The 14,474-nt window shown below is 40.4% G+C and overlaps 1 protein-coding gene across 4 annotated transcripts in view; it reads left to right on the top strand.

Annotated features, from left to right (window-relative positions):
• ABCC5 (ATP binding cassette subfamily C member 5) overlaps positions 1 to 14,474 on the top strand; it is a 62,752-nt gene that overhangs the window by 24,365 nt on the left and 23,913 nt on the right. For 2 of the 4 annotated variants that reach the window (XM_087965534.1, XM_026688591.2), the window contains exons 6-12: positions 3,460 to 3,693; positions 4,516 to 4,689; positions 5,346 to 5,493; positions 6,665 to 6,813; positions 8,346 to 8,453; positions 10,015 to 10,362; positions 12,931 to 13,002. In XM_087965534.1, the coding sequence (XP_087821660.1) occupies positions 3,460 to 3,693; positions 4,516 to 4,689; positions 5,346 to 5,493; positions 6,665 to 6,813; positions 8,346 to 8,453; positions 10,015 to 10,362; positions 12,931 to 13,002 (1,233 nt within the window). Of the gene's footprint in view, positions 3,028 to 3,459; positions 3,694 to 4,515; positions 4,690 to 5,345; positions 5,494 to 6,664; positions 6,814 to 8,345; positions 8,454 to 10,014; positions 10,363 to 12,930; positions 13,003 to 14,474 lie in introns of all 4 variants that reach the window. The other 2 variants (XM_087965535.1, XM_026688593.2) reach the window with 2 other exon arrangements.

The following is a 14,474-nucleotide window of genomic DNA, read 5'->3' on the forward strand; positions in this document are numbered from 1 at the left end:
CCAATCCTATCCCATCCTTAAATCTGAAAAGTTTGCTTGCATTTCTTATTAAGAAGGAAGTAAATTGTGTTTCTCAGTCTTTGTTACTGTTGTTGTATTGGGAATAAAAGCTCTCATGAGTCGTTTCACTGGATATGCTATTAATGAGAATGAGGTTTTAACAGAACCAGTTCCCCCAAGAAGAGCTTCTGTCATTGTTTCACTACAGAGCCCCGTGGATGCTCTTAAGGCCAAGCAGAGAATGAGCGGGCAACTGAATTGTCATCTTCATTTAGCACAGCATCAGCCCATCTGAAACACAGGACAAGAAGGAACAAGCAGCAGGCAGTTTGTCCTGAATTGGGATATATGCAATTATTTGTATGCATCCTCCATTGTCCAGGAATTTATATAACTCAAATTAATTCCCTTGTTTGGAGTACAAAGGGAATTCTTATCTTTACCCGTTGGCAATCAAAGGAATTTCTATGGGTTGGGTTGGTTTGCTTTTGATCCATGTGGAATGGATCAAAGAAGAAATTTGACTTACCTCTTTGCATTGATAAATAAAAATGAATTTTTGAGGTTTTTTTTTTTTTTTTTGCAAACTAGTATTCACATCTGAAGGTCCAAAAACCTACAGTTCTAGTGAGGTTGTTGAAATTATTGGTGGTAAAAATGCCTAAAACCCAACATGCTGTTGTTCCTGAGTTCCTTGTATATCCAGACTTGCAAAAACAGTCTGTCCTCTTTTTTAAGTAAAATAGGTTCAGGAATTTCTTGTCTGCTATCTGGTTTGCCCCACAACCTACTGAGGCAGCTTAGATTTTTTTTTTTTAATAGCCCTCAGAATCAGCATATATATATATATTTTAAACCTTTTCCAAACCTTGCCTTGGCTTCCATAGGACATTGAAATTCTTGTTGAAAAGCATTGAGTGAAGGATGCTCCAAGGTCTCTTTTGCAGAGGGCATTGTGGGATGGGGGAAAGGGGTGGGCTGGTGGGGAGAGCCATTTAAGGTAAGCCTCCCACTCTTCCAAGTTCATTCCAGCTGCAGCTTGTTTTCGGCTGTAAAAGGCTGGATGTGAATCTGGGAGAGTTTTCTCTGTAGTGGAGCCAATGACAGAAGCTGTTCTTTAGAATTTCCAGGATGGCTGTATTCTGCGATCAGAATGAGACAGTCAAGCTGGGCAGAAGCCAAAACGCCAAGATGGAAGGTAAGGTGATGTTTATTTGTGGGAATGTTTATGACAGCCAGGCTAGCTTAGAGCAGCTACTACCATTAATAGTTTTCATGAATAATTTCAGGAATAGTTTTCAGGGATAATTTTCTACGCTTCTGCTAGCTTGGGGTTACTGTTATGTTTTTAAATGGAAACAATATGCTGATTGTTCTCATCATGATTTTAACCAGAACAATGTTTTTAAGATTGCATATATTGTTTCTTTTTCCCTTTTGGTCTTTCTGCCACTACTTTCTTTACATCTATAACAAAAAACAACAACAACACCCTAAGCCAACTTGTTGTTCTTCCCTGGAAATCTCTTACTTTCTAGTTAGTATGGTAGAAGAGAGTTCCTGCTGATGTTGCAAATATTATCCCTATTTCTTCCTGTATCGAGTGGGTTGTGAGAAAATGTTGGCAGCCCTTGTCAGCATGTCGGGTCATAGGTTATGAAAGTAGAGCACCGAAAGATTATTCACGCTGCCAGTGACTTGATTTCAGTTGATGGATTGAATCCTGCACCAGAAGCCAACAATCTTGTTGCTAAATAGCATCAACCATACAAAATAGCCAGTTGTGTTTCGGATGGAGAGAAAGTAAAATCCTAGCAATGGAGGAACAAGCTGGCGTAGTGTGACCTTGGAATCTGAGCTTGTGCTGTGATCAGAGATTTGCTTGAGGTCCTTTTTTTATTTTTTGCTCGTTCTGTCCTTTTTTCGACCGCTTTGGGCACATGATGGACGTCCGGCTGTTGACATGTGCGCACGAAAACTCGGGGGAGGAATCCCACCGAGTGAGTTCTCAGTTGGAAATTCAGAATCAGCCACCTTGGGACTTGTTCGTGGTCCTTGCCTTCACTTTTTAACTTGATCCTGAGCTTCTGCTCCTTCCTTGACAAGCCTGGGCTTGCACCCATTGTTGTCCAGAACACTGATTTGCAAAGCCAGTTGTAGCCGTGGGGACTTCCTAAAGACTCCAGAAATCCACCCCAAGCATCTCCATCCTTTCGCATTTTTGTGGTGGGCAACCGTACTTCTTGCCTTTGATTAAAGAACCTTAAGCTCCAGAATGTGTAGATGTCTTTATTGTTGGAAATGCCCAGCTGAAAAATCTTCCGTCTAGCAAAGCCGTGTTAAACCAAAAGGGGGAAACACATCTGGCCATGGAGATCATTAGCCGCCAATGTTTCCCTCTTCCATGGACTTGTGAACAAACACTGGTCCTGCTTTTTCTTGTAATATTTAATTTTTTTGTGTCTTTGCAAAATGTGAGCTCGATTTTGTGTTGGAAGCTTGAGTTGGATTCAGGCCTTGTGTAATCTTTTGTTGTGCATGCCGATTGTACGTTCTGCCACCGTACCTTTCTTTTCTTTTGTACAGTGTTTGTGACATGCTACTACTCACTTTTCATAAGATACTACTGGTTTGTTTGCAAATAAAAAATTTCCTGCTTCCCATTTATTAGTACTTAATATTGCTCATGAATCTGAGTTGTAATGGACCACACTGTCCTTTTGGCCAATGAAAATGAAATGGACGATTTGTGGCCTGGGAGCTGTTTTTCTCTTTTTGCAGGTGGTGTTTTGAAATTGTGATTCCTGAGGTAAAATTGTTTTTGTCTTTAAAAGGAGGGAGGATGGGGGGTAGTGAGGGTTGAGGGCTGGTGGGTTTTTTTGTTTTGTTTTTTTAAATTGGTATCGCCTAATTTGATTTTTTTCTTTTTCTGCTTGTCCTTTTCTTTACTTTTAAACTGCTGATGTTTAATTTTCAGGAATGTTTTGCAAAATGTCCTTCTCACACTCTTCCCCAGTTCAACTGTAGGTACATTTGTTCCTTTTTCTCAAATAAGCACGTTTGAAAGAAAGAATAATAAAGGTGTTATGTTTGTAATATGCTCAGTTTTTGCAAGAAAGTACATGTTATGAAATTGACAGCGATGATGAATTGTTTCAGCTAACTTTCAGGTTTATGTTAAGTTAGACAATGTGTGAAGGAGCAGCAATGGAGCAGCGTAAAGAATTGGGAGATTTCAAATTATTGCGCATTGCCTGATATGTTTGATTCCCTTTTGGAGATTCAGTAGGCTGTTAATACCTGCAGTTATTACCTCTCGGAAGTCTTTCGATTAATGATAAAAATTCCAATCTGAAATCAAATAGCTCCTTTTTTCTAACTTAACATAAAAAAAATAAATTTTGAATGGTACCTCTAACACACTAGGATGTTCATGCAGTATTGCCTTTCTCCCTGTAGGCGTTTATGGTGAAACATCTTCTTGAATATACTCAGCAAACGGAACCCAATCTACAATACAGCCTGTTGTTAATTTTGGGCCTCTTAATAACAGAAGTAATTCGTTCCTGGTCTTTGGCGTTAACATGGGCTTTAAACTATCGCACTGGGGTCAGGCTGCGTGGAGCTATCCTTACAATGGCTTTCAAGAAAATACTCAGACTGAAAAATATCAAGGATAAATCTTTGGGCGAGGTAAGTTAAAATGGTGCTGGGTGTAGGAGAAGGACAGGCTGAACTGGAAGGCTGGGTTAAAGGTGTCATCAGCTTGAAGTCATTGTATTGCCACCAAAGACTTAAATTCAGCCCCCTGTGAATTCCATTGACCCTTATCTAGTGCCAATTTAGTTTTGGTCATTAGTTGACTTGGCTCTTCTATTAAAAGTAGCAATAATAGACTCTTCTGTGCTTTGAACCCAATGAATGCTCCAGGTTATTGGCACCTGACAGTGGGTCTCATTTTATCAATGGTTAAATTGATATCCTGCCTTTCCATTGCATATTAGCACTGAATAGGCCATATATGAATAAAATAGCATAAAGGTAGTTCTTGACCTACAACAGCTTGTTCAGTAACCATTCAAAGTTACAATGGTGCTGAAAAAAAGTGGCTTATGGTCATTTTTCACACTTACCACCATTGTAAAATCCTCATGGCCACATGATCAAAATTGGAATGCTTGGCAACTGGCTCCTATTTATGATGGTTACAGAGTCCTGGGGTCATGTAATCACCTTTTGCAAACTTCTGACAAGCAAAGTCAAGAGGGAAGCCACTTAACATCTGTGTCTCTAACATGATTCATGGCAAGAAAGTTTGTAAAATGGGGCAAAATTCACTTGACAGCTGTCTTGCTTAGTAACAGCAATTTTGGGCTCAGTTGTGGTTATAAGTTGAGGACTACCTGTACACTACTTTTCTTTCCTGTATCTGTTCAGTCTAAACAATAGAGAAGACATGGTTGCTTTCTGTCCTGTGCCCTTGATAATTTCTGATTTGCACTGTGTACATTTCAGCTCATAAATATATGCTCCAATGATGGCCAGAGAATGTTCGAAGCTGCAGCTGTGGGTAGCTTGTTGGCTGGAGGTCCTGTCGTTGCCATTCTTGGCATGGTTTACAACGTTGTAATTCTTGGACCAACAGGCTTCCTAGGTTCAGCTGTTTTCATCCTCTTCTATCCTGCAATGGTGAGTAGAAAACTATCTGTTTAAAAGCCAAATCACTAATGAGTATTGAAACAGGGGCCAATATATTGTGAATATATGAAATATTTGAAACTTCCCTAACCAGGATGCTGGCTGAGGAATTCTGGGAGTTGAAGTCCATACAGAAATTACGAAAATGTGAATGCGAAACTCTGTTCTAAGCTACCCTGTTTCTCCAACAATATGGCCTCCCCCAATAGGAAGTCCCAGCATGTTTTATAGGCATGAAATGAAATTAAGCCCCTCCCCCCAAATTAAGGCCTATATTAAAACATGCGAAATGGGGGGGAATGGTGGGGGGGCTTGCCGTTAGGAAGTACTTTTGTTGCACACCCAGATATGGTGCTGCCTGCGTTGACCCCGATACGAAGTGGCCCACCAACGCCGAGGTCAACATCCAAGCCATCGCCGCCCGCCCGCCCGAAGATGCAAGGGGGGGAATTAAATCACCCCCCGAAAAGACGGCTTAGCCATTTTTTCGGGGCTCAAAAAAAAATAAGACCCGGCCTTATTATATGAGAAACACGGTATTAGCTAATTCATTCGATAGATGATGCTTTTGATCTCTATTGTATGTATATTGGCTGAAAGAGTCTGCACCTTTTGTTATGATGATATTATCTTTCTTACGATTCCAGATGTTTGCATCCCGCTTTACAGCTTATTTCAGAAGGAAATGTGTGGCTGTAACTGATGAACGGGTCCAGAAAATGAATGAAGTGCTTAATTACATTAAATTCATCAAAATGTATGCTTGGGTGAAAGCCTTCTCACAGACTGTTCAAAGTGAGTTTTTTTAAAAATTTCTTTACTGTCTCATCCACTGGTCTTCCTTTTGCTTCCTCTTTGAACAGTGAAATGACATGTAAATGTTGCTGGTGCTGCTGCAAATACTGGGTATGCACAAGGGAGATTTGTTTGTCTGAAAGTTGAGTCATGGAAACTGGACTTAATTTCTGGCTGGTTTGAGATGTTTTGCTGGCCATCCAAGCAGCTTCTTCAGTCTCAACAAGTTGGTTAGGGGAATCTGAGTAGGCAGAGAATTGTTGGAATGTGCCAACTCCTAAAATTCTTAGGAATGTTCTTTCACCAGCTTCATGATTTCTCCCCCAAAGTGCATGGCAATATGTCAATGAAGATTCTCAGTCATCCAGGTAGAATTGTCTAAAAGTTGGCAACTGGACTTACAGGTAGCCCTTGACTTACGATCACAATTGAGCCCAAAGTTTTTGTGACCAAGCATGACAATTATTGGATTTTGCCCCATTTCATGACCTTTCTTGCCACAGTTGTTAAGTGAATCATTGCAGTTGTTAAGTTAGCAACAGGGGTTGTTGAGTGAATCTGGCTTCCCCTTTGACTTTGCTTGTCAGAAGATTACAAAATGTGATCACATGACTCAGGGATTCTGCAACCGTCATAAATACGAGCCAGTTGCCTCCTTTTTTTTTATCATGTGACTATGAGGATGTTGCAATGGCTGTGAAAAAGTGTGAAAAATGGTCATAATCAAGTCACTTTTTTCAGTGCCATTGCAACTTTGAACAGTCACTAAATGAACTGTTGTAAGCGAAGAACTACCAGTATTTTCTTGTGGGTTTGAAAAGTTTTGCTTCTTCTTGGATGGTGTCAAACCCACAAGAAAATAAATCCAGTTGCTATAATTCAACTTTCAGACAATTCTACCTGGATTACTGAGAATCTTCATCAAGGTTTCTTTGGCTTTTCTACTGTTATTACATTTGCATGACTAATCATAGTATAAAATTGAGCTTACATTTTTGTCGCCAGGGAGGGCCAATCTGAATGGAAATCAATTCTTTTAAAAAGTATAAATCGTGCCCCCTTTTGCATTTTCATTTTAATCTGCTGTAAGTGTAGTTCCTGCAGATGACAAAACCACAGTTAACTTGGCTATTAATTTAATCTTCTACTAATCTTTGCCTCCTCTTCCTAGAAATCAGAGAGGAAGAACGCAAAATTCTGGAGCGTGCAGGATACTTCCAGAGCATCACTGTGGGAGTGGCACCCATCGTTGTAGTGATAGCTAGTGTGGTGACCTTCTCTGTTCATATGATCCTCGGCTATGATCTCACAGCAGCCCAGGTAATTTTTAGAGGTAGATAGTGTTTACATCAGACATGTGAAATGATAACTTTGGGGATTTGGAATCATCTGTGCCAATGTTTCTCAACTGTGGCTATTTGAAGATGTATGGACTTCAACTTCCAGAATTCTCTAGCCAGCAAGGCAGGCAGGTGAATTCTGGGAGTTGAAATCCACCTCTCTTTGTGGCCAAGGTTGAAAAACAATGAACTATGCTTTTCTCACCTGGTCTGATCCAACTTTGCATACTGTTTTCCTATGCCAGGATGTCAAACTGGTGGCCTATGGGCCAGATGCATCACACGCAGGCCTCCCCCACCCCAGCTCCGCGAAGGGGGAAAATGTCACGATAAGTCACATAATGGCAATGTGACGTGGTGAGTTTGACACCCCTGTCTTACGCCTTGAAAAGTTGCTAGGAGACTGGGTTAGTCCTACATGAAGATTATAATTAATGACTGTAATGACTTAGGAACTAAAATGAACCTACCGGTAGTAAAAAAAGCAAAAAAACAAAGACACAAAAAAACCACCCTCCAGTATAATAGTAGCTGTGATCAGCATCTGTGGTAGTCTTTTCTGTTTCTGATTGCAGTAGGTATTAAGAAAAGCTGGTATCTTTTTGGAATGTTCCTGCAGGTCCCTCTTTTCTGTATTTTTTATTGTTCCAAGTAGACTTATCTTATGGTTTCAATAATATCTGAAAATAACTTAGACAGAGTATCTATTTCTGCCTGGAGACATACATATTGACTGAGAGGTCAGATTTTTGTGCCAAAAATGTAGTTCAGTGTGCAGTGTAATTTAGTTCTTAAGCTAAAAAGGATTTGGATTGTTGGTCCTACACTGCAGTATTCATGTTTCATGAAAATCCTCCATGGGACATCTGAGTGTCATACTTACTATAATTAGGGATTAAAACAAGTCCAGCTGTGTTCTTCCTCTTATGAATAGTTTTCGGGAAGAATGAAAAACATCCGGGTCATCAGTTGAATGATACCTGCTTTCTTTTGTTCTTGTTAACAGTTGGTAGATTTAATGCATTCAGAAAGTATGGTGATGCCAGCATCATGCTATGCTTGAGGTTATTTTTCAGAAGCGGTGACTGGTAGATTGATCATGGTTGAGGAAAAGCTGAATGGAGCAAATTATAGGGATATCCTCAATGAAAACCTGTTCCTTGGCGCTCAAGACCTCAGACTGGCCTGAAGGTTCACTTTCCCTCATGACATCCTAAGCACACAGCCAAGACAACACAGAAGTGACTTAAGGACAACTCTGTGAATGTCCTAGAGTGGCCCCGCCAGATTCCTGACTTGAACCCTGTTGACTAACAGTCACCATCCAACCTGACTGAGCCTGAGAGAATTTGCAGGGAAGAATGGCAGAAAATCCCAGGCACTCTGCAGAATATTTTTTTAACCTGAAAGAATACTGTCACTGTTGCCGATTAGCTAAACATTCTTAGATTTTGCACAAGGCTTCTTATTGCTGCTGCAGTCAAAAACTGCTTATTTCTGTCTGTGTTTCAGGCTTTTACAGTGGTGACAGTGTTCAATTCCATGACTTTTGCTTTGAAAGTCACTCCGTTTTCTGTGAAGTCCTTGTCTGAAGCTTCTGTTGCAGCTGATAGATTTAAAGTAAGTCATCCTTGCCTTGACGTATTTTACTACTTGGTTGGGTCCTTTTGCATATTCTAAAATACATATTAAATCTCTTGCTACCTTCCTCGCTTTATTCTCACCACAAGGAGCATGAGCTAAACATCCTGAAATTCTACTTGGTGAAAGTTTGCCAAAGTGCCCATTTTGCTGCATAATACTAACATCCCTAACGTTAGTAATTAATTGCATTCAGTTGACTACCAAGTCAAAGAGAGAATAGGATTGCAGGATTTAAATAAATTTAAAGCATGATAATGAAGCATGATACACACGCATGCAGAATCTTGTAGAATGCAACCTGCAGCATGCCTTATGATAGCTTACAGTATCAAATTCCTCGGCAGTGATTTTCATTTTTTTAAAAAAAGTTTTCCATATTTGCTTGTCTATAAGGGAACTCTTGTGAGTTGCTGAAGATTTTAGCATGCATAGTTCATTCAGATGGAAAGCTAGTCTGGCTGTTGGGCTTCATTCTTGTCACAATTACGTTTAAAGTGCATTTCAGAACATAACCTGGCAAATATTGAGAACAGCCCCACTAAGATGCGTTCGTCAATTTTCATTCCCCCCCACCCCTTGGTTTCTGAATGTTTGCAGTTCCTCTCTTACTGTGCTTAAACTAGCTAATGTCCAACTTTTTTTCACCATAGAACTATGTTATCAGCAGAAGTTTCTACCTGAGATTGCATGAAGGCATTGTATATATGCTTTGAACTGTAAATTGCTTTTAGGTCTGTCATTTGAATATCCAGGAATTCCATCAAGCAAGCAAATCTTTAGGCCGGTGGAATAATTTTATTATTCTTGGCGAGAACACTATCATTTTGAAATATGCAGGATGCTAAATCTTAGTTAAAAGAAGGTAGGGAAAGAGGAACCCTTCAGAGAAAACCAGTAATATTATCTCTTAAGACAGAGGCTTATAGTTTGCTTATCCATGGATCATTTCAGTGCCAGTCCCATAATTATTTCCGGCGGGGGATGGGAGTCATTAAAGAAATAAGTTTCTTTGGAAATACTTGTTGTTTAACTAACTCAAACTGTGTTTTGGTTTTTCTGTGTAAACTGTTGAATAAATACTGCAGAATATTTTTGAAAGACGGATGCAGTGGAAAACGTGACATAGAGGCTCTGGCTTTTAACGATGCTGTTTGGTCATCAGTGATAACACACAGTCACATTCCAAAAGTGCCTGGTTTTTGTACAACAGAGAATTAAGCTTTTTTTTTTTTTTTTGAACCTGGGTTGAGCTGGTGCTCTCACCCATTTAAGCTGGTGGTGTTTCTGGCGAACAAAATTTCTCACCTGCCAAATGAGTCTTAAGTCTCTCTGTCTGAGGAACACTGCATTTGTGGGTCAACCAGGTCCTTCTGAAGGACCTGGCGTTAGTTTTCACTAATGAGCTACCTTTTGCTCTTCAGCTTCCTCGCACTGTATAGCCTGATGTGTTTTGCTGCGTGAGTGTGCCGTAGACTTGTCCCCTCCTCAGTCTTGACCAGGTGTCTCATCTTTGCACCTCTCTCACAACTCCTATCAGAGTTTGTTTCTAATGGAAGAGGTTCATATGGTAAAGAAAAAACCAGCCAGTCCTCACGCAGCCATACAGATGACAAATGCCACCTTAGCCTGGGAATCCTCCCATGCTAGTGTCCAGAGCTCACCCAAGATGACCCCTAAAATGAAAAAGGGCAAGACGGCCATGAGCACGAAAGACAAGAGGAAACTGCAGCAACACGAGGGACGGCAGACCATATTCACGGAGCAGAAGGGCCATCTTTTGGTGGATAGCGACCCCCCGAGCCCCGAGGAGGAGACCCAGCGTATCCAGCTTGCAAATGTCCGGCTGCAGAAGGTCCTTTACAACGTTGACCTGGAAATTGAGAAGGTGAGGAAGTAATTCTCTCCTTTCCCATCTCTCTCTCCCTCCCTCCTTCCCTCCCTCTCTCTCTAGTTAGGAAGTGGCATGGTGCTAATTCACCCCCCCCCAAAGGGTTGCTTTTTCAACAAAGACGTGATTGCAGCCCCGGTCCCCACAATAAGATGTATTCTTATTGTGCCTTTTCCATTTTTTATTTTATTGTTCTGATACTTTACTTCTGTTTTATTTGCACTTCTTTTCATTTCTTCCTTTTTATTGTTCTAAGCCAGGGCTGTCAAACTCGCGTCACACATTGGCCACACCCACGCCCGGTTTAGCGAAGAGGAAAAAAGTCGCAATACGTCACGTGACGACACTGTGATGACATGAGTTTGACACCCCTGTTCTAAGCTGTCTACACTAGCCCCACGGTGAGATAGGCAGCAGGTAAATAATTTTTTTTAAACACAAATAAATAGAGTAACAGAATTGGAAGGAATCTTGGTGGTCTTCTAGTGCAACCCCTGCTCAAGCAGGAAACCTTATACCATTTCATGAAGCATCCATAACTTTGGAGGCAAGTCATTCCACTGATTAATTGCTCTAGGAAATTCCTCCTTAGTTCTAGGTTGCTTCTCTCCTTGATGAGTTTCCATACATAGCTTCTTGTCCTGCCTTCAGGTGCTTTGCAGAATAGGTTGACTCCCTCTTTTTGTGGCAGCCCCTCAAATATTGGAAGATTGCTATCATATCACCCCTTCTTTTTATTAAACTAGACATACCCAAATCCTCAAGTTCTTCATATGTTTTAGCCTCCAGCCTCCTAATTGTCTTTGTTGCTCTTCTCTGCACTCTTTTTAGAATCTCAACATCTTTTTTATGTCATGGTGATCAAAACTGTATGTAAATAAAATAAATAAATAAATAAACTTAGGAATCAATCTTGATTGATTGTTGAGCAAGTTAGGAAAATGCCTCAACAGTCTTTAATTATATCAGGGCTAATTTAGCTGTACTGCATTTCCCTACTGCATGTAAAATGGTTTAATACAAGGGATCAATGCCATATTTATTTATTTATTTTACTAGATGCTAGATTTATGAACTGTAAGAAATGCTAGACATTTCCTATCCTTTGGGGATGGGTAGGAAATCAAAGCAATGAAACAAATAGTTAAGTATTATTTTATAACCATTTGGCTTCCTTTTTTATGTGAACAAAATAGATTCCTTCCTTCTCTATAAAGGTCTTTGGAATCAAGTTGGCTATGAAATTTTAAAAACTCTCATTCACATTACAAATGCATTTGTATATATACAGGTAGTCCTAGACTTCCAACCACAACTGGGGCCAGAATTTCCATTGTTAATCAAGGCAGTTATTGAGGTGTGCTAGATTTTACAACCTTTTTTGTCAGAGTTGTTAAGTGAATCACTGCAGTTAAATGAATTGAGGTTATTAAAGGAACCCGGCTTCCCCAATTCATTTTGTATGTCGGAAGCCAGGCTGAATAGGTCACAAATGTCAAACACATGATTGTGTGATCCTCCGCTTGACGTAAATACATGCTGGTTACCAAGGGCTCACATTTTGGTCACGTGATCATTGGGATGCTGCGATGCTCATCATTGCAAGGACGGGTTGTAAGTCACATTTTCCAGGGCTGTTGTAACTTTGAACAGTTGCTAACGCATTTGGTTGTAAATTGAGGACTACCTATATCCAAATTATGTGTTTTGTGTTGAGGGGAGCAGTTTTGTTTTCCTTTTCTGGTTCTGCTTGTATTTGTTTTTGTTGCTGTGTTCCTCTTTTATTTTTAGTGCATTTTTTTGACTGCTACATGTTTACAGAGAGTAACAAGTCATTTGATACGCACTGCAGTGCATTAAGCACGTTATGTTCACTTGGACTTGTCAACTGTCTTGCTTAGCAACAGAAATTTCAGGCTCAATTGTGATTGTAAGTCGAGAACTTCCTGTACTATGGCCTAAACTAACCAGAGCCAACTATTTGCCAGCTGAAGGAAAGACTGACAGATACACATAAGCCTAGGTTATCTAGGGACAAGTTTGCCCTTTGTGTTACAAAATTATTTTCAGCACAATGACATATCTATCTTCTGGAAAGTTGGGCACACAGCAGATATGCTGGAGCAACAATTTTATTTCAGATTAGTTCTGATAATATTTGGCAGCTGCATTTTCATATATTTATGCAAAGATGTCTGTTCTACATGACTTCAAACAACTTGAATCACGAGTTTGATAAAGGAAAAGTTCAAATTGATTCCTTTCAGTGGTATCTTTGGCAATCAGCTTGCTTGAGGGCAGAGGACTGAGGAAATTTCCACAGGATTTTGCTATCCATTTAGTTCAGGTTTTCTTTCAAGGAGACATTGGCTGCTGGTCATCTACGCAAAAAAAATTCTTTATATGCTCAGGGCTGCAGGAAATAATATCATCATCCACTAATATTACATATAGTAATTGGATTTTGTTTAATGTTTATTAAATAATTGGGTGGTAAATAGCATTACTTTCTTGTGTGCTTCATCATGCACTAATTTTGCTTCCCCCTTTGCTGATCCAATCTAGGGGAAACTTGTTGGGATATGTGGCAGCGTGGGGAGTGGGAAAACCTCACTCATTTCAGCCATTTTGGGACAGGTGAGATACCACTACTCTTTTAAAAAACTATTTTTGTAAGTTGTTGGTTCTTCTTTCTTTCTTTTGTTGTCCTTTGACTGTGAAAAAAATGTAACACTCATTAACCATCTTTTCTGGATTGAATCTTCCTGTCCAGTGGAATCAGAAAGAGAGGATACGACCAGAGTGTTTTGGGGTCCCTCGGGAGTTGATAGAAAATTACATTTAAAAAAATCTATTTTGGATTTGTTGTTACCCTTTTTGTTGGAAACAATATGAAAGTTGACAGCAAATCAGTTTGCTTTCTTTCCAGTGCTATTTGGCAGGCATAACTGATTGTATTCCGTTGTGAAATTCTCTCTTCTTCCAAGACTTGATAGCACAGAGAAGTTACATTTCCTTTAAATTGTAAAAACCAGACTGCAAAGGTATTTCCAGCAGTTTTCAGCTTCCAGTAGCAATATGATTTAAAGTTCTACTGGCTTAGTGTGCACCATTACACCAGGCATATGGTGACCAGTCTGCATACTCTAGGAGAGGCTTTATTTATGAAGAACATTTATATGGCTTCCCAACTCCCCCAAGGTGACTCCAGGTCTTTTGCAGAAATAAAAACTCCAAAACAAAGTCTAAGAAAGTCTCATTCCCACTGGTGACAACAGTAAAACCAACCACTTGACTGGCTCCCTGTCACTCTGGGGTCCAAAATTATGTCTTCGGGACCTTTTGAAAGAGTATCAAGTTGGAGGCCAGGCTTCTCTCCACAGGGATGATGTTCCACAAGGAGGGAGCCATCATGGAGAAGACCCTTCTTCATGATCCCACTAGGTGGACCTTCTTAAGAGAAGGGACCCACAACATACCCTGGCCCTTCTGTCTGGTGTGTTGAGTGTCAAGATTCCGGCAGTTACCCCAATTAAATCATGAGTCTCGAGCCAAACTTCCAAAACTTCAAAAGGTCAACTTATAAAATATTTCTATGGTCTTTTTGGAGTTGCCATTAAGTAGATGTAATTGGTCCTTCAAAGAACCTGGTCCCAAGCCATGACTTCTTGCTTTCTTGCATGTCACTCATACAAGTGTGGGAGTATCAATCTAAGGCCCAGGTGGCCCATCTCATTGCCTATCCCTCATCTTGATTGGGGAGGCCTCTGTCCAGGCAGAGGAGGTACCTAATAGCAATAGCACTTAGACTTATATACCGCTTTATAGTGCTCTACAGCCCTCTCAAAGCGGTTTACAGAGTCAGTCTCTTGCCCCCAATAATCTGGGTACTCATTTTACTGACCTCGGAAGGATGGAAGGCTGAGTCAACCTTGAGCCTGGTGGGATTCGATCTGCCAAATTGCAGTGGGAGTAGCTTGCAGTACTGCACTCTAACCACTGTGCCACTGAGGCTCCATATTAATAACTAATAACTAATAACACCATACCCAGGGAAGTGGACGTCTCCTTGGCCTATGTTGCACCTCAATCTTAGAGCATCTCCGATC

The sequence above is a fragment of the Notechis scutatus genome, chromosome 4 (genome assembly GCF_049901735.1).
Source record: "Notechis scutatus isolate UNSWTSFEM ecotype Mainland chromosome 4, rNotScu1.2, whole genome shotgun sequence".
Classification (NCBI taxonomy): domain Eukaryota; kingdom Metazoa; phylum Chordata; class Lepidosauria; order Squamata; family Elapidae; genus Notechis; species Notechis scutatus.